Source organism: Vanacampus margaritifer, chromosome 4 (assembly GCF_051991255.1).
Source record: "Vanacampus margaritifer isolate UIUO_Vmar chromosome 4, RoL_Vmar_1.0, whole genome shotgun sequence".
Taxonomy (NCBI): domain Eukaryota; kingdom Metazoa; phylum Chordata; class Actinopteri; order Syngnathiformes; family Syngnathidae; genus Vanacampus; species Vanacampus margaritifer.
This window is the reverse complement of record NC_135435.1, coordinates 30,786,109-30,808,797: the sequence shown is the minus strand read 5'-3', so window position 1 is coordinate 30,808,797 and position 22,689 is coordinate 30,786,109. Positions and strand designations below refer to the sequence as shown.

The following is a 22,689-nucleotide window of genomic DNA, read 5'->3' as shown; positions in this document are numbered from 1 at the left end:
GTTAGGGTACAGATACATAAATCTCCAAATGGATATGACATTCGTACCCTTGCGGTGACACCTGCACTCTCAGCGCGTGCACAACACGCACGCACGCATCCGGACGGGAAGAATTTTCCAAACATTTGGCTCCGACAGTGCAATCACAATAACATACTGCACACACAACACAACCCTACTTGAGGAGCGCTTCCTGCTGGCTCCCATATTTTGATGGGCGTTGTCTCCCTCTGCTGGTTATTTTTTTTAATGTTTCTTGGACGTCTTGTGCTTGTTAAAGAGTCACTTGATGTGCCCACAGTCACCAGGTAGCCTCCAGGACCGCTATTCTTCAAAATATATATATATATTTTTTCAAAATCACCAAGTGATCTTGTTATTTACTATGCTGTAGAAACGATCATTTAAAAATGACACTTGCAGAGATTTGTAGAGCTTGGCAAGGCCGCTTTAATTAGCACATTTCATACAAAAGTCAGCTCAATGGCGCTTCACACAGTTAAAAGCATTTATAAACAGTTAACATTTTTGAAGGAGAAAAAAAAAAGCTTACCAAATTTACTAAAAGAACATACACTGCCAACATTTAAACATATCTATAAACAAGGTTTTTAAGGTTTTTAAAGCAAAAAAAAATAATTGCTTTCTCAAATTACTAAAAGACAATCGAGTGAAACTAATTTAAAATGCTTAAGAAAATTGGCAGGAGGAAAACAGCTCAAGTTTTTAACTTGCATATAAACGCATTTACACTCGAGGAAACTGATCGATCATCTCGAGCGTCATCACGTCCGTGATACTAGTTTCATTACGGACTACTTTTTCACTTTCCGTATGACTTGGTCTATGCTCTGCTTAGTCATTGCTGTGACTGCTAAAAACAGAGCAAAATCTTGTTACATCACTACCCAGAATGCATTGCAGGTAGACAACAATGGCGACATAAATGACAATCAAGTTTGCTATTTTTTAAAACGTTATCCTATGTTCCAATACTAATTACCAAGAAAATCATATCGAGCAAAGGCGTCATTCCAGTCGGGGCTCCTTTAAGCCTTACCAGAAAACTTTTGACCGCACACACGGCAACTGAACACTTTTTTTTCTCTCCAATGTGTGTCTAAATGTTTTGTTAAACTTGACTTGACAGAAAGGCTTTGACCACAAATCGAGCAGGCAAAATTATTCTCTACAGTGTGATTTCAAATTTTGTTTTTTTCTGACTCTTTTACCACAAAATGAGCATTCAAACAGTTTCTCAGCAGTGTGTGTTTTTGTGTGTATTTTTAATTATTCCTTTGTAAAAAAAAAACTACCATATACTGAACAGCTAAAAGGTTTTCCTGCTGTGTGTTGTATTTTGTGTGTGTTTAAGCCTTTCTTTAGTGAAAATCTTTTTCCACAAACTGAGCAGCTAAAGGGTTTTCTACAGTGTGTCGTCTTGTGTGTCTTTTTAAACTTTTCTTTAGAGAATAGCTTTTGTCACAAACTGAGCAGGCAAAAGGTTTTTCTCCAATGTGCACTTTTGTATGTGTGTTTAAATGGGTCTTTGAAGAAAATCTGTTGTCACAAACAGAGCAGGCAAAAGGTTTTTCTATAGTGTGTTTTCTTTTGTGTGTGTTTAATTTTGCCTTTACCAAGAGTTTTTCATCAGAAACTAAGCAGGCATATTGTTTCTCTCCAGGGTGTGTTTTTAAGTGTATTTTTAAATTCCACTTAGCAGGGAATCGTTTGCCACAAAATGAGCAGGGAAAAGGTTTTTCCCCAGTGTGTGTTGTTGTGTGTAATGTTAAATGTACCTTCTGAGTGAATGATTTAGCACAAGCTAAGCAGGGATAAGGTTTTTCTCCATTGTGTATTCTTTTGTGAATTTTTAAACTTGACTTTAGTGTGAATGTTTTACCACAAACTAAACAGTCAAACATTTTCCCTCCAGTGTGTGTTCTTATGTGTCTATTTAAATGTGCCTCTGAAGAGAATCTTCCAACACAAAGTAAGCAGGAAAAAGGTTTTGTGTGGGTTTTTAAGTGTTCTTTTAAACGCCCCTTACGAGAGAATCTTTTCTCACAAATAGAGCAAGTAAACGGTTTTTCTCCTGTGTGTGTATTTAAGTGTTCTCTTAAATGCACCTTTCTAGAGAATCTTTTCTCACAAACGGAGCAGGCAAAAGGTTTTTCTCCAGTGTGTGTTTTTAAGTGTTGTGTTAAATGCCCCTTACATGAGAATCTTTTCTCACAAAGAGAGCAGGCAAAAGGTTTTTCTCCAGTGTGTATTCTTGTGTGTCTTGTTAACTCTGAATTTCTCATAAATGTTTTCTTACAAATTGAGCAGGCAAACGTTTTTCCCCCAGCGTGTATTCTTGTGTGTGTTTTCAAGGATAACTCGCTAACAAAAGTTTTGTCACACTGACAACATGGAACACGTTTGTTGTCAGCGTGATGCGTCACATCACCTGTAGAGTATTCACCATCTTTCTCATCAGCGCTGTCAGTTTCAGAAGAGTGTGACGTCACGTCGTCGCCATCTCCATCATCATCGTCACTCTTCAAAGTGACACTGATTTCATCATCGCACAGTTCTTCTTTATTATGAGGAGGCTTTGATTCCGTCTTTGTAATTTGGGTCAAATCTGACCGCTGCTCCTCAGGACCCACATCATCAGCACTCGGATCTGCAGGACAAGAAGACAAAAGTCAAGTTTGCTCAGTCACATCACATGTTGTGGCTTTGACGTTGTGTATTATTGTTTCTAAATGTGATGGCAACGTTTAAATTCATAAAATATAAACTGAAAAACTTGGTGAAATGTCTTCAATAAATGACCACCATGACCTCTCCGCTGGAAACGTGCACCATGTCCAAAAAAGCCATTTTTTCTCTCTCCCTAAATTTATACTAATGATCTTGTCTCCACTTGGTCTGTGTTTTTTTTTTAAGCAATATAAGCCAATTTGCAGCAGGAATACGGAAGATTCCACTCCTATGAATCCGAATGAACTTCCATTCATTCTTTAACCAATCAGTAATCGGATTAGAACTAAACTGTGCACATAAAACCCTTAAAAAAAAACTGTCTGATTACAATTTGCGTTTACAAATATCCCACGTTTGACTGAAAAAATAAATAAATTTGGGACTTGCACAGTCCGAAGAAACAGTAGAAGCAGCACTTCCGTTGTAAACAAACAAGCGCATACGTTCATCTCGTCTGTAATGTTTCAGATTCACTTTGCGAGATGGAGCTCTACTGTGTCGATCAGACCATGATTTTGCTTTTACTGGTCTCGGTTATAAAGCGCCAAACCAACGATCTGATTGTTTTCATGTGCGTTGACCGGAATAAGAATCTTAACCCAACCCGTCAATCAGATGCAAATTTTGATTCGATTGAGTCTAATCGGGTCAGAACAGTCAGAATGGCGTGTTTACGTTAATAATTTTTAATCAGATCAAGCTGTTACTGCAATTAAATGCGTCCATGTGAACATAGCCACTCAGTTTGGTCAGTTTGGGGGGGGGGGGGGGTTAAAAAAAGCGGAATTCCGCGAATTCGCGGAAAAATCACATCCCTGACTAGACATAGCCACTCAGTTTGGTCATTCAGATTCACTCTAATCCAGGGGTGCCCAAGTCTGGTCCTCGAGAGCCCCTATCTAGCCTCTTTTTGATGTCTCCCTCCTCCAACACACCTGAAGCAAATAATCTAAATTGTTGTCAGACCTCTACAGAGTTTGCCGGTCGTTTGAGCTCACAAAGAGTGGATTTAGGCATCCCCGTTCTAATCAGAACATATGGCTGCACGTAAATCCGGCTAATGGCAGCACTGAGCATGTTTGTTGTCGGTGTGACATGTCACATCACCTGTAGAATGTTCATCATCTTTCTCGCCGACATCCTGAGTTTCAGATGAGTGTGGTGTCACGCAATCACAGTCTGAAAGTGGAGCTACGGGGCCATTTGTCTGTGATCCTCCACAGTGGTCGCCATCGACTTCTTCACACTTCACACCGTCTACAGTCAATTGAAACGTGCTGATTTCCTCCTCCCACTGTTCTTCTTTAACGCGAAGCGGCTCTGGCTCCTCTTCCTCTTTAATTTGTCGAGACTCCAGCAGCTCAGGATGGAGATCTTCTTGATTGACGACTACAAAACACAAGAGGACAAATCATAACGTACAGGGGATTTTGTCATTATTATTGCTACTGTAAGAGATTTCTCAAAAGCTGCTCTCCTTTTCGCTAAACTAGCAATGCTTTACCTGGGCTCCATCGACCCCCAGAGGTTCGGTGAGTCAGACTCAAGTCAGACAAAATCGGATTTTTTTTGGGGGGGGATAAAAAAAAGCGGAATTCCGCGAATTAGCGGAAAAATCACATCCCTGACTAGACAAGGATGCTGGCATGCTGCTGTAATAAGTTTCATTGTGTACACAATGACAAATACAGTAAAGTTATTTTCTATGTAACGAATAACTCTAATAAGGAGTATTTCATTAAACAGTTTTCACCAAACAATTGAAATGTGAACCAACCTGCTCTGTGTAAGACAACTCGAGGCACTAACTTGAAAAGCAGACATTGTTGCTCGCTGTCCTCTTCAGCTTCACAAAGTTCCTCGTTGAACTTTGCTGTCTTTCTTTCACACATTTTAACGACACATTCACAACATTTTACATTCACGTGATCTCGTTTCTTCTTAGCTACTTGTCGCTAACACACGTGCCTCTCAGCTTAGCTTGCTAACCGCTAGCAAAGTTAGCCAAATAAACTTCAATGTGCACCCAAACAAGTTCTTCCAGACACGAAGATTTCATTGGTGTTGTAGTCCAGTTAAATGGAAATAGACATACTGTTTCGTATAGTATATTACAGTATGAATTCTGGAAGAATTTCTGCGTGTAGCACGCGTCCAAGCTACGAGCTGTTGTACCAGTCAGCAGTGCGCATGCGTAGCAGTTGGCAAACTTTTACAGCGAGCTACGGGCATATAAACTAGGACAAAATACCTAAGTGACTTACTTTTTTCGTATAGCTTCCGTTTTCATTCCATAATTACTACAACATCATTATACCGGGGCTACCCAAAGGCATCTTATGAAAACAATGCAATTTAGTGTTTTATAAAATGACATTTAACACAATTGAGTTGCATGGCCACGAATTGCCCACTTTCTGACCAGTATTAGCAGCGAGTTAGCTTAGGACAGTTCTTTTTTTCCATATAACTTTATTGAACAATTTTAAACAGATTAAACAAACAAATTGTAACCATTACACAAACACATTATTAATAAGGACAAAATAACAAAAAAAGGCAGGGGGGATTTTAAATAAATAAATAAAAACAAACCAAAAAAAAGAGCATAAAGCCACATCGCTTTCTTGTTGCTGGACATCAATATAGTAATGTATTGTTTAGTTTCCATTTCAAAAACTAAACAACGGTTTTGAATTACGAACTTTGGATTTGTGTATATGAAATTTCGCCCAAAATAATTATCACGTTTATAAGAAACATTTTTTTCTATTTTGTTCACTATCATTATTACAGAAACTAAACAGAATTTTTTCCCCAGAAAAGGTAGAATTTAGAGGCAATATGATCGATTAGCATTTGTAGAATTTGCGGGTCAGCTCGCTCCAAATGGAAAGGAAAGTTCCTGGGCAAAAATGAGAATCCCAAGAGGTCACTGAATCTTTTACTACAAACTGAGCAAGCAAAGGATTTTTCTTCAGTGTCTTTTCTCATGTTTTATCAAATGTTCCACTTGAATTAATCTAAACTAACCAGGATAAAGAGTTTTCGCCTTAGTGTGTGTTCTTTCGTGCTTTCTTAAATTGTCCTTTCTCGCAAACGTTTGACCACAAACTGAGCAAAGATAAGGTTTTTCCCCAGTGTGTGTTCTTGTGTGCCTTATTAGATCTTCCTTTGTAGTGAATGTTCCACAACAAACTGAGCAGACAAAAGGTTTTTCTCCAGAGTGGGTTTTTGTGTGCTTCATTAAATATTCCTTTGTTGAGAATGTTTTACCACAAACTGAGCAGGAAAAAAGTTTTTCTCCTGTGTGAGTTTTTGTGTGCCTCGTTAAATATTCCTTTCTAGTATAGCTTTTACCACATACTGAGCAAGCAAAAGGATTTTCTCCGGTGTGTATTCTTGTGTGTATTATTAAAAGTCTCTTTTGAGTGAATCTTTTTTTACAAATTAAGCATGGAAAAGGGTTTTCTCCAGTATGTATTCTTCTGTGCGCTTTTAAATGTGCCTTTTGTCTGAATGTCGCACCACAAACTGAACAGGCAACAGGTTTTTCCCCAGTATGCGTTCTTGTGTGTTTATTTAAGTCACCTTTTGTAAAAAAACATTTAGCGCATACTGAACAGGCAAATTTTTTTTCTCCAGTGTGTATTCTTAAGTGCCTTCCTAAATCTGTACTTGCATAAAATGTTTTGCCACAAACTGAGCAGACAAAAAGTTCCTCAACATCGTGTGTTTTTGTGTGCTTTTTTAAACTTGTCTCCATAGAAAATTTCCGACCACAAACTGAGCAAGCAAATCGTTTCTTCCCAGTGTGTGTTCTTGTGTGTTTTTTCAATCCACCTTTTATAGAAAAACGTTTGCCACAAATCGAACAAGGAAAAGGTTTCTCTCCAGTGTGTGTTCTTGTGTGTTTCGTTAAACCCGTCTTCCTAGTGAATCTTTTACCACAAACAGAGCAGGCTAAAGATTTTACCCCAGTGTGTGTTCTTGTGTGTCTTTTCAAGGAGCACATGTTGACAAAAGTTTTGTCACACTGAGAACATTTCAGTCGTTTGTTGTCAGTGTGACATGTCAAATCACCTTCAGAGTGTTCATCATCGTCGCCGTCGGTGTCGGATGACATTATGCCTTGACGGTCGGAAAGTGGCGTAATGAGGCTGTCTGCTTGCGATCCTCCACGTTGCTCTCCATCACCTTTTTCACTCTTCACACGGACGCCAGTCAACGGGAACGTGGCGATTGCATCCTCCTGCTCTTCTTTCTTAACGTGAGGCGGCTCTGGCTCCTGCGGCTCAGGACAGAGATCTTCACTCACGTCTGCAGGACACAAAAAGACAAACGCACGGCTTGTGACTTTTGACGTTGCGTAATATTGGACGGACGTGCGGTTTGCTGGCGAATAGCGAGAAATTTCAAAAAACGGAACACTGACCAAAGTGGTTTTGCATTGGTCAACTTAACCGTCAATGATCAGGTCAGTACCGACTGGTGAACTCCCGTTTTGCTGATGACCGAAGCGTGATTCATTTCATACTTGACACGTCCACAAGGTCCGCACAGCTCCAGTGGCGGAATTGCGACATTTTCTTCACCGCGCACCTACAGAATTTGTAACCTGCGCCGCCGACGGTCTGCCGCAAACCTCTATATGAATGGATTGTCAATAGTTGCCACTGAATGTTTTACACCAGGATCCCCGTTTGGCAATCAGAATGAAAGACAGTTCTGAAGAGATGGTAGAGAAATACAGCTATTAGCGCTGTGACATTGGCAGGGACAACAAATGCATCCGCCATCTTTTGACGTGTGATATAGTCGCTAACATAGCTATGATGTGAAGTACGAGCGTGTAAACTGAATGTTAAATGAATGTGTTTAAGCTTGATCTTTCATAGAGTTCTTGGTGGAACAGAAGTGGCCGGCAAATTGCTCTTCAGAGCGACCGTGCATTGTTTGTTAGACAGGCCGTGAAGATTCACTTAAGACTTCCTTGCAGCACTTACAAAATAAAAGTCTACACATTCCAGCTGTCAAGACATATTTATTGTGATGAGGTGCAACAACAACAGTGGATTTAACTCTGCGCAAATGACATTTTCACCAAAATGAAAGGAACAACTTCTCTATGTAAAAGCACACACAGCAAACGTCCTTGTTTTTTTCTCACCCCATGACAGAATTCCATTGTGTTATCCAATCTCTGCATAAGCGCAGTGCACCCATTAGCAGTTTTGCTTTTCAATGTGTCCATATGACTCGCAATATCAGTGTGGTCCCGTCAATTTGAAAATATTTTTTGTTTTATTAATAAAGCGATGGATTTACAAAAAAATATCCAAAGAACTAATTAAAAAAAAGAATTGACAGATTAATCAATAATAGTTGTTTGCTGCCCATACACCGTCACATTCGAAATGTTCTTTTTGTGGTTGCTTCTTACAGCAATACTAAGCTGGCTCATACTACTGGAGACAAATTCCTTGTGTGTTTTTACTAGGGCTGTTAAATTTTTTTTGGGGGATTCGGCAATATATCGCGATCTTGCAGCGCGTAATTCTATAATCGATTCGATATGCGGCCGAATCGATGTTTTTTTTTTTTTTTTAAGAGAAATATTCAACAAAACGTCTTACTTAGGGTTAGGGTTCACATGTTAAGCATGAAAGAGTATTATATTCATGGAACATTAACCCTTGATATTTTATTTCAATGCTGTATGCAGATTGTTTGTTAAATACAGATAAATATATTTTCATACAAATCTTACAGTGTACATGTACAAGTTTACTGATTAGTATTTTCTAAATGTGAGTTTAAAAAAAAAAAAAACGCAATAATCAATTTACAGATTTGTATCGGGATTAATTGGTATCAAAAAGTGATACAGATCGAATCGCCAGGTACAAGGCAATTCACGCCCCTAGTTTTTTGTTTTTTTTCAACCGTCAGTGTTTTTGTGTGTCGTGTTAAATCGGAATTCCGATTTATTCAGGCAAAATTTTTTCTCCAACGTGTCTTCTTGTGTGTGCTATTAAATGCATCTTCTGAGTGAATGATTTACCACAAAGTGAGCAGGCAAAAGGTTTTTCTCCAGTGTGTATTCTTGAGTGTCTTGTTAAAACTGAATTTAGAGAAAATGTTTTACCACAAACTGAGCAGGAAAAAGGTTTTTCCCCAGTGTGTCTTCTTGTGTGTGCTGTTAATTGAACCTTCTGAATGAATGCTTCACCACAAACTGAGCAGACAAAAGGTTTTTCCCCAGTGTGTCTTCTTGTGTGTGATATTAAATGAGCCTTCTGAATGAATGCTTCACCACAAAGTGAGCAAGCAAAAGGTTTTTCCCCAGTGTGTATTCTGGAGTGTTTTTTTAAGGATGACTTGTTGGCAAACGTTTTGTCACAATGAGAACATTCTACTCGACTATTGTCAGTATGACACGTCATATCACCTTTAGAGTGTTCATCATCATCATCATCATCATCATCATCGTCAGTGTCAGAAGACGTTATTTGGTCACGATCTGAAAGTGGCGGTATGAGGCCGTCGTCTGTTTGTGACCTTCCGCAGTGGTCTCCATCACCTTCTTCACTTTCTACACTGACACCAGTTAATGGGAACTTGGTGATTTCATCCTCTTGCTCTTCTTCTTTAATGTGTGAGGTCTCCTCCTTAATTTTAACCTCTTGCCACTCAGGATGGAAATATTCTTCACTGGGGTCTGCAGGACACAAAAAGACAAAACACACGGAATGCTTAAGTCAAGCCTCATGTGAAGTTGATGTCAGGAGTTTTTTTTCTTCTTTCAACAATGGCGCTGCTAACGTGGAATTACGCCCTCTGAGGGTTGCCGGTGAATTCCTTCAAATCTGATCATACAAAGGCTTTACAAAGTTTGTACAATCCAGATTTATTTCTACTTTATGTGTGGTCAAAACCGTAGCAGCACAAATGAACAAAACAGATTATTTCCCCCACATTTTGCATGTGGTGACAGTTAGCATCTGCTGATTTAGCCACCATGTACAAAGTACTCCATTGGCTACACATTGATTCCTCTTTTGGTAGCCTCGAGAATGCTTAATCCTTTTTTTTTTTTTTGCCTCTTCTCGTTGTGGCAACTAGTCCACAACAGCTGTCAATCATTGTCCAAGTGTGGCAATTGCTGTTTATTCAAAGTAGCAGACGTGTTTCCTATCATGCCAAAATGGTTGCGCTAACGGCCATTTTGGGATGCGTGACGTCAACGTTTGGCTCTCTATAGACAAATTGAAATAAAACCCTCCTGACACTTCATCGGGAATCCAAAAAGTCAACCTCGCCCATGTATATCATGTCCTTTTCATCATAGTGACTGTTAATGTTAGGCCGAAAGTTGACAGATAAACGCTAGTTTTCGCCCTCCTCGGTGGCCTGATTAGCTGGTGCTACGTTGCTACCGTACTGAAATAACATTGCAACACTTGCGTCCAAACTGCTAATTTCGATGGCATTTTGACCACACATAAAGGAAATTAATCCGGATTGTACAAACTTGTAAAGCCTTTGTATGATCAGATTTGAAAGCACTCACCAGCAGGAGGAATTCCACGTTAGCAGCGCCGCAAAGTTGAAAAACAAAACAAAACTCCTGACACTTCATCAGCAATCCAACATGCGCATGTATATCATGTCCTTTTCATCAAAGTGACTGTCAATGCTCTTGGGCGGAAAGTTGAAGGGTAAACGCTAGTTTTCGCCCTCCACGCCATTGTAGCCCATTAACGCTGCGCCAATAATTTCCTGCCGCAGGGGGGGGGCGTGTTCAGAGAAAGTCACATGACGTCAGGATCTCTATTGCTTAGATTTTTTTTTTGTAACTCATAACTAGACCTCGGTCTAATTAAAGGCTGTAAACATCTGCGTGGAAAATGCTTCACCACAAAGTGAGCAAGCAAAAGGATTTTGCCCATTGTGTATTCTTTAGTGTTTTTTTTTTCAAGGATGACTTGTTGGCAAAAGTTTTGTCACAATGAGAACATTCTACTCCTCTATTGTCAGTGTGACACATCATATCACCTTTAGAGTGTTCATCATCGTCGTCGTCGTCGTCGTCGTCGTCAGTGTCAGAAGACATTATATGGTCACGATCTGAAAGTGGCGGTATGAGGCCGTCGTGGGTTTGAGATCCTCCGCAGTGGTCTCCATCACCTCCTTCGCTTTCTACACTGACACCAGTCAATGGGAACTCTGTGATTTCATCCTCTTGCTCTTCTTCTTTAATATGTGAGGTCTCTGTCTCCTCCTTAATTTTAACCTCTTGCCACTCAGGATGGAAATATTCTTCACTGGGGTCTGCAGGACACAAAAAGACAAACACACACGGAATTCTTAAGTCAAGCCTCATGTGAAGTTGATGCTGCGTATTATTGTTTCTAAAATATTGAAGGTAATTGAAGATGAACTGAAGAAGCTGACTGGAATCAAAGTGAATTGTCTCCAACAAGCAAGAATATTCCAGTTGCCTTTACTCACTCCTCGCAAATTAACTTGGATGTCTGACAAACTACACCACCAGCATACAAAAAAATTTTTGGTATGCACAATAGATGCTTTCGAGCTGATACAGAAAACATTGCGCTGCTCAAGATTTAAAATAATAATAATTCAAGACTTAGCAGGCGTGTGTGCACAACTGAATAAAATAACTCAATCTCCATTAAAAAAAAAACCCGACTGTAATGACACGTTTGCTCCACATGATTTATTTGGTTGTTACTAACATAACTATGAGATTTAGTTTTCAAAAATAATTTCCAGATTTAGGACAAACAAGAAAAGCTACATATTCCAGATAGCGTGGGTAATATGGTCCATATTGTGAAAGGACGACAGAAAGGAAATGTCGAACATTATGATCCCTAGCCCTTTTGCCCTTTCATACTAAAACTTCTACAATGCTGACTAACTACATGTTAATAATGTGTTATTGAACGAAACGTGAAATTCTAACAATGATTCGATTAAAAATGAACAGTGGAATAGGTTTAGTAATACAATGCAGTTATTAAACAAGTGAAGAGTAAGAAGTGACCAAACCTGTTCTGTGTAAGACAACTCGAGGTTCCAACTTGCAAAGCTCGTCCAGCATGTGACGTTGTGGTTTGATGTCTTCTACTCCACAAAGTTCCTCCTTGTACTGTGCTGTCTTTTTTGCACACATTTTAACGCCGCAACCACAAAACCTCTCACTAAATTGATCTCTTGAGACTTCTTAGCAATGCGTTGCTAACAAATGTGACCCTTTGTTAGCGGTTCGCAAGCTAGGCTAAGTTAGCCAGAAAAGCTTCAACGTGAACCCAGACAAGTTTATCCGGACACGAAGATTGAATTTAGTCCGTTTTGGTCCAGTAAAATTGTGATGCACGTACTGCGTCGATGCTTTAGCCCGGTCAGTAGTAATTCGAGATTAATCTAGTGAATCATCAGCGGCCTCTACACAATCAACGGTGCGCATTCACGCATTGCGCATGTGCAACAGGACGGCCATTTTGATAGCATGCTACGGCAACAACACTGGGACAAAATATTTTAGTGCACATTCTGCGATTCTGTTTGTTTAACGTCCTACAGACAGTAGTGTAATACTTTAAAATCGTGATTGATTGATTGATTGATTGATTGATTGATTGATTGATTGAGATAGATAGATAGATAGATTGATTAGCTGTAGTTTACACAAGGATTAATCATGGTGGACTGATTTGATCAAAGCCACATCTGATCAAAAAATGGGGTATTTCAAACCACATTTGATTTGGAAATCTAATCTTGCTTTTACTAAATACTGTACTTGATGTATAGATCCGTCCGTCCATCCATCCAGCCATCAAAAAACATTTTCAATTTAACAAAATATATATTTAAATTTTATACAAAATACTGTATATACTATTTGGATTGAACATTAAAAAACACGTACCACTTTTAAAACTAAAACATATTTAGAAAAATATGGTATTGTCCTAGTGTGGTACTTGCCGCAGCTTGCTTATCAAAATGGTCGCCCGGATGCGCATGCGCACTGTAGATTCGGTAAGCGTCGCCGACTGTGGCTTGGATACGGCTTTCGCGAAGTAATTATTCCTAAATTAGTACTGAACGAACTAAAGCCTCAACACAGTACGTCAATTACTACTTTACCTGGCTGAAACTGAATAAATCAAATCTTGGCGTCCAGATGAACTCGTCTGGATGCATTTTGTAGCTTCTCTGGCCTACGTAGCTTAGCTTGGTTGCCGCGTGTGTTAGCAACACATAACAGAAGAGATTAAGTGATTGGAAAAGTGTGAGGATTGTCGCCTGAAAATGTGTACAGCCGAGTATAGAGAGGAACTTTGTGGAGCAGAAGACGACATCAAGCCACAACCTCAGCAACTGGACACGCTTTGCAAGTTGGAACCTGGAGTTGTCTTTCACAGAGCAGGTTAGCATTTCTCACGCACTTGTTTCCTTACTACGTTCTATTCTTAAAAAAAATATTTCTGGTTTTATTTTGGCAGTGGATGCAGCATTTTTTCGTGAGTCAACCTGAATCACATGAGGTTTAAGCAACCTGTGTGTTGGTCTTTTTGTGTCCTGCAGACCACAATGAAGAATATTTCCGTCTTGAGTATAATAAAGAGGAGGACGAGGTGGAGGAGACTCCACACATTAAGGAAGAAGAGCAGGAGGATGAAATAACCAAGTTTCCAATGACTGGTGACTTGGTGACAAGTGAAGAAGGTGATGGAGAGCACTGTGGGGGATCACAAACAGACGACCTCATACAACCTCTTTCAGATGGTGACAACATAATGTCACACTCTTCTGACACTGACGACGATGATGATTATGATGGTGAACACTCTGAAGGTGATATATGTCACAATAACAATAGGCAAATCAAATGTTCCCATTGTGATAAAACGTTTGCCAACAAGTCATCCTTGGAAAGACACACAAGAACACACTCTGGAGAAAAACCTTTTGCCTGTACACTATGTTATAAAAAGTTTTCTACAAAGGGTTACTTAGAAAAACACACGAAAAGACACACTGGGGAGAAGCCTTTTGCCTGCTCGGTTTGTGGTAAAACATTTTGTGAAAAGACAAATTTAACAGTGCACACAAGAACACACACTGGGGAAAAACCTTTTGTCTGCTCAGTTTGTGGTAAAACATTTTCAAAAAATTCAGATTTAACAAGGCACTCAAGAACACACACTGGAGAAAAACCTTTTGTTTGCTCAGTTTGTGGTAAAACATTTTCTGTAAAGACACATTTAACAAGCCACACAAGAACACACACTGGGGAAAAACCTTTTTCCTGTTCAGTTTGTGAAAAAAGTTTTTCTGTCAAGAAACATTTAACGAGCCATGTAAGAACACACACTGGCGAAAGACCTTTTGCCTGCTTACTCTGTGGTAAAACATTCACTCAGAAGGTACATTTAATAGCGCACATAAGAACACATACTGCAGAAAAACCCTTTGCCTGCTCAGTTTGTGATAAAACATTTTTTAAAAATGAACATCTAACAAGGCACACAAGAACACACAGTGGGGAAAAACCTTTTGCATGCTCAGTTTGTGGTCAAACATTTTCTGTAAAGTCAACTTTAATAACGCATACAAGAACACACACTGGGGAGAAACCCTTTACCTGCTCAGTTTGTGGTCAACGATTTGCTCGGAACTCCTATTTAACAAGGCACACAAAACACACACACACCAACAATAAATCTGAATGAGAATCTTTATTGGCCTAGTAATTTGTTCCATGCTAGTAAACATAGTAACATCATCACAGCGTTTCAATACAGAACGGACTGTGTAAAAATAAGTCAGCATGATAAACAAGTTTTACCTTTGCATTACGAGGTATATTGTCCCCCGGTGTGAGCGTAGCATCTCGTCCCAGAGACTCGGCCAGTGACATGCTGAGGAGAGACGGCATTGACTACATAACGATATAGGTCGTGCGCTGTGAATTCCGGCAAAGTCGACGATTTGATTAACTTGGTAAAAAGAGCAGGCAACAAAAGGTAAGGGGCCAAGATTCAAACCTCGAACCCGTGAGGCCAACTTGCTAAACAGATACAGCAAGAATGAAGCCGCGTGTGCTATGACGTAGTGATTCACGTGACCTTGAAGTCGAGTCCGGGACCAAAGAGAAAGTTTTGTTCTGAATACTTCTTTGGCGACGTTTCGCTCCATTCGTTGCCCTTTAGAGAGCTCTGCTCAATCTGTCTGCTCTCGAAGTCAGACCTCAGTTGTAGCGCAATCACATTGTGCGCCTTTATGACAATGGTAAAGCTGAAAAACAAACACACAAAGGTGTTGTCATGGCATTTGGGGGCGTGGCTTATTACTTATTATTACTTACACGTTGAGGCCGTCCTAAATCAGCACTCTCAATGCACCATACTGCACGCACAAACAAATGAGAAAGTATCTCGAGAATGCAGTTTTTGTGGATGAGAAATGTGTCAAAGTGTCAATTGTGGAAAAATACTTCCTTAGATGTCCTGAATGAATATCAGTGAAGACTGTTTTGTTGGTTGTAGATATGTGCCTTTAAGGGGTGTGGCCAATGATTTGAATGAGTTGTGAAATGTTAATTAGTAATTAAAGGGGACGTTAACCCCCCATTTTTATTTTTACAGTATGTTCTATGCAGCCCCACTGGTCTAAATATGGTAAGCTGGTTAATATTGTGTTAGTGGAATATGAGTTAAGCAGCAAAATCCAGCCGTTTTGCCAATTGTTGACGAGCGAAGATGACATCAATGTTGCTCAGGACTCAGGCAGCGAAAAGTCACAGCTCCCCTGAGACAAAACATAAACATTGATGTTGTCTTCAGTCGATAGCAAGTGGCAAAATGGCCGCCCCCTGAGATGGATAAAACCAGCTGGATTTTGCTGCTTAATTCATATTCCACTAACACAATATTAACCAGAATACCATATTTAGACCAGTATGGCTGCAAATAACATATTATTGTCAAGAGATGTTTACTGCTGACTTCCACTTTAAGGACCAAAATGCTCTTGGGCAAATAAAATACTCACCTGGTGAGCATTCATGGCTAGTGAGCATGAACAGTTGACATTGTTCGACAAACATGATTCCTGATTGGGTGAGCTTCCGCAGATCTCTAGTTCCTGATGGGTCAGCGGTGTCTTTCCTGCATCTCACTAAATAACTCACGAGACTAGTTTCATGTTCAACAAAGGGTTTATTGACAAGAAACAAAACATCTCCGTGGTTGACTTCCAAACAACATAGAAAATCTCCGTATTGGCCACATGAGTATTTTTTTTTTCAATTATTATACAAGAGTAATTACAATAATCAATAGCTTTCAACCACTGAGAATAGAGTAGAATAGAGAATAGAGCTCAGCTGTCGTCACCATCACACACACTTTTTCCTATTGTCACTAACTTGTGACCTACTTTTATAGAAGTCAAGAACCAGAAGAAAACATTGTGGGGGAAAATAATTTAAAAAACACATACTAGCACAGTAATAGTAAGTAAGTAACTCCTCTTTTTTTCCCTGCGACCCATCCATAATGAACCCGCGACCCACTTTTGGGTCCCGATCTTCACAGTTGAGAATCACTGATCTAAAGAGAGTATGGAAGGAGTCGGTGTTTCCCAACACTGCTGCACCTTCTTCCATTTATTTTGCAGCTTCACTCATCATTGCTCTTTTCACGAGTACACTTGTGCATCTTGACCTGATCCTTACCGGAGAATCTTTTATTACAAACACTACAACTAAATACTTTATCGCCAGTGTGTGTTTTTGTGTGCCTAGTTAAATCTGGATTTCTAGAAAATGTTTTCCCACAAACTGAGCAGGCAAAGGGTTTTTCCCCACTGTGTGTTCTTGTGTGCATTGTTAAACTTGCCTTTACAGAAAATGTTTTACCACAAACTGAGCAGACAAAAGGTTTTTCCCCTGTGTGTGTTCTTGTGTGCATTGTTAAATTTGTCTTTACAGAAAATGTTTTACCACAAACTGAGCAGGCAAAAGGTTTTTCCCCAGTGTGTGTTCTTGTGTGCTTTGTTAAGCTTGTCTTTACAGAAAATGTTTTACCACAAACTGAGCATGCAAAAGGATTTTCTCCAGTGTGTGTTCTTGAGTGCCTTTTTAAGTCTTGATTTCTATAAAACGTTTTACCACATACTGAGCAGGAAAAAGCTTTCTCACCAGTGTGTGTTCTCGTATGCAACGTTAAAGATGTCTTTACAGAAAATGTTTTACCACAAACTGAGCAAGCAAACGGTTTTTCCCCAGTGTGTGTTCTTGAGTGTATTGTTAAATGTTCATTTCTATAAAATGTTTTACTACAAACGGGGCAGGAAAAGGGTCTCTCCCTAGTGTGCGTTCTTGTGTGTTTTTTAAAATCACATTTAATAGAAAAGCCTTTACCACATACTGAACAGGCAAAAGGTTTTTCCCCAGTATGTGTTCTTGTGTGTGTTGTTAAATTTCCCTTAATCGAGAATCTTTTCCCACAAATTGAGCAAACAAAAGGTTTTTCTCCGGTGTGTGTTCTTGTGTGAACTGCTAAAGCGTCATTTTGAGTGAATCTTTTCCCACAAACTGAGCAGGGAAAAGGTTTTTCTCCAGTGTGTGTTCTTCTGTGTACTTTTAAATGTCCCTTCTCTCTAAACTGTTTGCCACAAAGTGAACAGGTAAAGGGTTTCTCCCCAGTGTGCGTTCTTGCGTGCGTTGTTAAACTCGTCTTTACAGAAAATGTTTTCCCACAAACGGAGCAGGCGAAAGGTCTTTCTTCAGTGTGTTTTCTTGTGTGGCTTGTTAAATGCACGTTCCTGGAGAAGCTTTTACCACAAACAGAACAGACAAAAGGTTTTTCTCCTGTGTGTGTTCTTTTGTGTCTGTTCAAGGATGACTTGCTGACAAAAGTTTTGTCACACTGACAACATTTCGTACGTTTGCTGCCACTGTTACACGTCACATCACCTTTTGAGTGTTCATCGTCGTCTTCGTCGTCATCATCATCGTCGTCGTCGTCATCATCATCATCAGGGTTAGTGTCAGAAGAGTGTGACATGTCGTCACCATCTGAAAGTGGCGGTATGAGGCTGATATCTGATTGTGATCCGCCACAGTGCTCTCCATCATCATCTTCACTCTTCACAGTGACAATAATCAATGGAAACTTGGTGATTTCATCCTCTTGCTCTTCCTCTTTTATGTGAGGAGGCTCTGGCTTCTCTTCCTCTTTAATTTGTGCGGACTCTGGCTTCTGCTGCTCAGAACCAAGCGCTTCTTCATTGAGGTCTGCTGGACACAAGAAAACAAGTGTCAAGATTTGCTCAGTTACATCGCATGCTGTGACTTTGATGTTTTGAATTATTGACTCTACAATGTTTTGGCAATGTTTAATGTAATAGAAAATCAACTTAAGAAGCCAATTTGATTAAAGGGTAAATGTCCTAAACAAGGGCGGCACGGTGGTTGACTGGTTAGCACATCCTCCTCCCAGTGCAGAGGACATGAGATTGTGTTCGTTCAAGAAATTTTCCATTTTAGCCTCTTTTACGTCCGTTTGGATCTTTTTTTTGTCTGTAAATAGGGAAGAGTGAACAGAGGTTTACAAGCGTACACTTCCGTCTTCTCGAGCTTTGCAATGGTGCTTTTTTTGTCTGTAAACTCCAGTTAAAAATGGCACCAAGTGCACTTGTCGCTTAAAGCTGAAACCCGTTTAAACAATGCTTGTAAGCTTTAAGGTGAGCAGTTACGCAAACACTTTCAGCACTCAATTCGCCGCCATTCAAATGACAGCTTTGTTTGGTAGCAAGTTTTTTTAAAACTTTATTTTCACGCATGCGCAAACGTAATCTGCACTCCGTTTATTATGAGGGGACGCTGTCAGATCCACCAGTTGTACACCTTGTTGGATGTCGATCATGTCATATTAAATGTGACGTGAAAAACTATCAAGGATTCCATTAAAAATAAACACAGGGATATTTTTTTAACATTATAACGTAGTTAGTAAACAAGTGAGAGTAAGAAATTAACAAACCGGCTTCGTGTAAAACAGATTGTGGTTCCAACTTACAAAGCGCGTCCAGTAGTTGACGTTGCGGCTCGTTTTCCGCTTCTGTTCCACAAAATTCCTTCTTGTACTCTGCGGTCTTTCTGGCACACATTTCCACGCCACAATTACAGCACTTTGCGCTCACTTGATTTCTTCTCAGGGATGTGTTGCAAACACATCGCCTCTCTTTGTTAGCGGCTAGCAAGCTAAGCTAAATTAGCTCGAAAAGCTCCAACGTGCACCCAAACAAGAAAATTAAATGTATAATGTTTGAGTCAATTAAAATAGTGACGGACAAATCAAGTCGAGGCTCGAGTCCGACCAGTACTAATTTTGATCGAATTATTAATCGGGAAGAATGATTTGGTGAAGCGCCTACTCAATCTATAGTGCGCATGCGCAACAGGTCGGCCATCTTTTTTTGGTAGCAAACTACGGCAATAGCACTAAGCTAAAATATGTAGTGTCCCGTCTTTTTGCAATATAATTGAAAGTTTGGAAGATCGCTTGGGAGAATACATTCTTTGGCTTTTTCCTTCTTTTTTTAAATTATGTAATTGGGGGGGATAAAAATGTTAAAAAAAATTTTGTCTTACATAATATTTATCTATCTTTTATGTAGGCCTAAATTCCATGACCATTGGCCCATTTAGTCGGGACTCATATAGTGAGATATTTACTTAAGTTGGAGATTGCTAGTTTGAAAACAGCCCCTTACCTTATGTCGCCTGCTGTTTTTACCATGTTATAAAAATCGCCGACTTTGCCGGAATTTATAGCGCACGACCTATATCATTATGTTGTCAATGCCGTCTTGTCTCCTTACACCGAGGCTGATTGGGACAATATGCCTCGTAATGCAAATGTAAAACTTGTTTATCATGCTAACTGACTTATTTTTACATTACCCGTTCTAAGTTGAAACGCTGGGATGATGTTATGTTACTATGTTTACTAGCATGGAACAAATGACTATCGTAGTGGCAAGCTATGCAGTCATTTCATGAATATGAGTCCGGCTCCAGCGTGAAAAACTCCAAGCACAAAGACGAAATCCCCCATTATTAAACAGTCAAATGCACTTAATAGTTTTGAAGAAGGTACATTTTAAAACTAACAGAGATGGAAGAGCAGCAGTCAGACACGCAACTCCTACAAATCGCCTACTAGTCTATATTAAGGAAGTCCATGGGTATTTTCAGAACGTTCGAAGGTTTCAATAGCACACAATCGTAATTTGTCCAAATGGTGTTGCCGTACAAGTTCTGCTGAAGCTCTTCCTTGTACTGTTTGTGTAACAAAACGCGCTATATTAAATAATCCTCCCCGTCCCTGAAACCGAGCGTAAGTGAGCCTTGACACATTACGTCTCATCACTATTTTTATTGGCGCCAGGTATGAAAATTAGACTTGTTGCCAACTTGTCCGGTTAAAGTCGTGTCGCTGAGGCGTCTTTAGATGATTTAGCTTAGCTTGCTAGCCGCAAACAAAGACACGCGTCATTCGTTTGCAGCACTTCGCTGAGTTGAGTGAGTGTCATGTAAAGTGTACTTATTATTTTGTGAAAATGCCTACAAAACGTGTGAAAGAAGAGTGCGAGGAGGATATTTCTCGGACAAAAGAGGAGGACGACCAACAACATCAATTACGGCAAGCTGATTTGGAGAAGCATCAAGATGTGGTTCTCAGATCAGGTTTGTTTGCTTACTCTCACTTAATCAGAAACGACTTACTTTCTAGTGTTACTGGGCCAAGAAATACCACATGACTGATATTTCAAAGGTTTTATCTACTGATGAAATGAGAGGGACTCTTTGCAGACCACTTGCCTTGCTTGAACAGACAAATAATAGGCCTGCGAGGTGGTGGTGGGGTTCCGGGTTGGGCTGACAAATTACGATAGAAACTTGGTCAACAGTAGAGATTTGGACTTTACCGACCAATCATAATAGCGCCTGTTTAAGACATCATCATATCTGCCTCAGTGTGATAATGGCTTTGAATGGAAAGCCCTCTTTACAGTTGCAGCAACAGCTAGACCGGGTATGTGTTAAGAGATATCTAAAATTCAGTTTTGCCTACTCAAAAGGAACATTTCAGATAGCTACACTCTTCCTATCCACGCCATTTTGTCTACTAATAGAGTAAAGTCAAGTTGTTACTCATCTTGTGTTAATATACCATAATTTCACTTTATGAAACCATTTTTTACATAGTCTTTTATTGTTTTATGTTTTTGTAATTATAAAGCTACTTGTCTTTATTAAAATAACATTTACATGTTTCTAGGCTGATTAATGGCATTTGACTTAATGTTGGTGGAGAATATTGAATCGGTATCCAGGTAAAATCAGTTACTATCTTGGCCGTGAAAGGGAAAAAAAACATGTAGGTGAAGGTGCCACTGCATTGGAGCTTATTTGTCGTCTCTCTTTATAAAGGCCTGATAATGCATGCATAAGCGGACTTGACTTGTCACATAACTTGACTCACCTTGAATCAAACAGTGACTTGGTATAAACTTGACTTAAGCAAATCATTTGTTTTTATCTTCGTCTTGGTTCCTGCAGATGTGACTGAACAAGCATCGGAGCTCCCTCATGTTGAAGGGGAACAGGCGTCCCGTCACATTAAAGAAGAAGAGCAACAGTCTGATATTGCAGACCTTCCATTGACAGTCATTGTGAAGAGTGAAGATGATAGCGAAGAAGATGATGGAGACTACCGTGGACAAGAGAACGACGGCTTCTTCTCACCACTATCAGAAGGTGACGACATGACGTCACACTCATCTGACGATGAACACTCTAAAGATGATACGACATGTGACACTGACAACAAACGCGTGAAATGTTCTCAGTGTGACAAAACTTTTTTCTACAATTCATCGCTGAAAAGGCACACAAGAACACACACTGGAGAAAAACCTTTTGTCTGCTCGGTTTGTGATAAAAGATTCTCCATAAAAAGGCATTTAATAGTACACACAAGAACACACACTGGAGAGAAACCGTATTCCTGTTCAGTCTGTGGTAAAAAATTCAGTCAAAAGGGTCATTTAAAAGCGCACACAAGAACGCACACTGGGGAAAAACCGTTTGTATGCTCAGTTTGCGATAAGCGATTCTCTGCGCAGGGGCATTTAATAACACACAAAAGAACACACACTGGAGAGAAACCTTTTGCCTGCTCATTTTGTGGGAAAGGATTCACTCAGAGATGCACTTTGATAACACACACAAGAACACACACGGGTGAGAAACCATTCAGTTGCAGTGTGTGTGATAAAAGATTCTATGTCAAGCGTGAGGTGAAGAGACACAAGTGCGCTGGTGAGAAGAGTGGCTTTGACTGAAGCTGCAAAAACATCTGTGAAGAAACTGACTATGTGTTGGCAGTCAATGACTCATTCACTACTCCCTAATCACCATATTGGGATTTGTACATAGAGGACTCATCAAATGAAAAACGGGAACATGTTTTTATCGTGTGTCCTGTGATTTTCTTTTTTTCTTGTCAGATGTGAGTGCCATTCAAGTTAAATAAAGGAGGAAACTCATTTTTGTGTAGATAGGTTTTTTTGTTGTACGTTTGTACTATGCACCTGTCCAGGGCGTTTTCAAATTTTTTCGCATGAAGCTAGCTGGCGTTCATTAGATGAAATATTTGGCTGAACATTTTCTTAATTGTTGAAGTACAAAAATGTCCATTCTCTGCTGTTTTATGTGTCAAATTCACAGTCAACTTCAGCTGCGAGCAACCAATAAACTGTTTGAAGCAATCATGCTTTGCTTTGCCTCTAATTTGAAAAACGATGCGAGCTGTGAGGACG

General features: G+C 39.7%; 4 protein-coding genes across 6 annotated transcripts; 2 read left to right on the top strand and 2 right to left on the bottom strand.

Annotated features, from left to right (window-relative positions):
• Positions 1–422: 422 nt before the first annotated feature.
• LOC144050369 (uncharacterized) lies at positions 423–21,598 on the bottom strand. Of its 2 annotated transcripts, none has more exons than XM_077563533.1 (6): positions 21,351–21,598; positions 10,813–11,088; positions 9,206–9,475; positions 6,838–7,074; positions 3,862–4,143; positions 423–2,671 (listed from the first exon to the last, which is right to left on the bottom strand). In XM_077563533.1, exons 2-6 carry the CDS (start codon positions 10,868–10,870, stop codon positions 1,383–1,385), a joined length of 2,136 nt encoding a protein of 711 aa, XP_077419659.1. In that variant the 5' UTR covers positions 10,871–11,088; positions 21,351–21,598; the 3' UTR covers positions 423–1,382. The 2 variants fall into 2 exon arrangements, with proteins under 2 accessions (XP_077419659.1, XP_077419658.1); XM_077563532.1 differs by lacking the exon at positions 21,351–21,598 and adding an exon at positions 11,833–12,844.
• Positions 12,742–15,489, top strand: LOC144050378 (uncharacterized). Of its 2 annotated transcripts, none has more exons than XM_077563548.1 (2): positions 12,742–13,219; positions 13,296–15,489. In XM_077563548.1, the coding sequence occupies exon 2, from the start codon at positions 13,488–13,490 to the stop codon at positions 14,523–14,525; it is 1,038 nt and encodes a 345-aa protein (XP_077419674.1). In that variant the 5' UTR covers positions 12,742–13,219; positions 13,296–13,487; the 3' UTR covers positions 14,526–15,489. The 2 variants fall into 2 exon arrangements, with proteins under 2 accessions (XP_077419674.1, XP_077419673.1); XM_077563547.1 differs by having other exon boundaries at positions 12,750–13,219; positions 13,378–15,487.
• Positions 15,994–19,213, bottom strand: LOC144050374 (uncharacterized). Its single transcript, XM_077563539.1, has 2 exons — positions 18,879–19,213; positions 15,994–18,097 (listed from the first exon to the last, which is right to left on the bottom strand). Exons 1-2 carry the CDS (start codon positions 18,967–18,969, stop codon positions 16,476–16,478), a joined length of 1,713 nt encoding a protein of 570 aa, XP_077419665.1. The 5' UTR covers positions 18,970–19,213; the 3' UTR covers positions 15,994–16,475.
• LOC144050381 (uncharacterized) lies at positions 19,986–22,212 on the top strand. The gene is made up of 2 exons (XM_077563553.1): positions 19,986–20,551; positions 21,428–22,212. Exons 1-2 carry the CDS (start codon positions 20,425–20,427, stop codon positions 22,210–22,212), a joined length of 912 nt encoding a protein of 303 aa, XP_077419679.1. The 5' UTR covers positions 19,986–20,424.
• Positions 22,213–22,689: the final 477 nt, after the last annotated feature.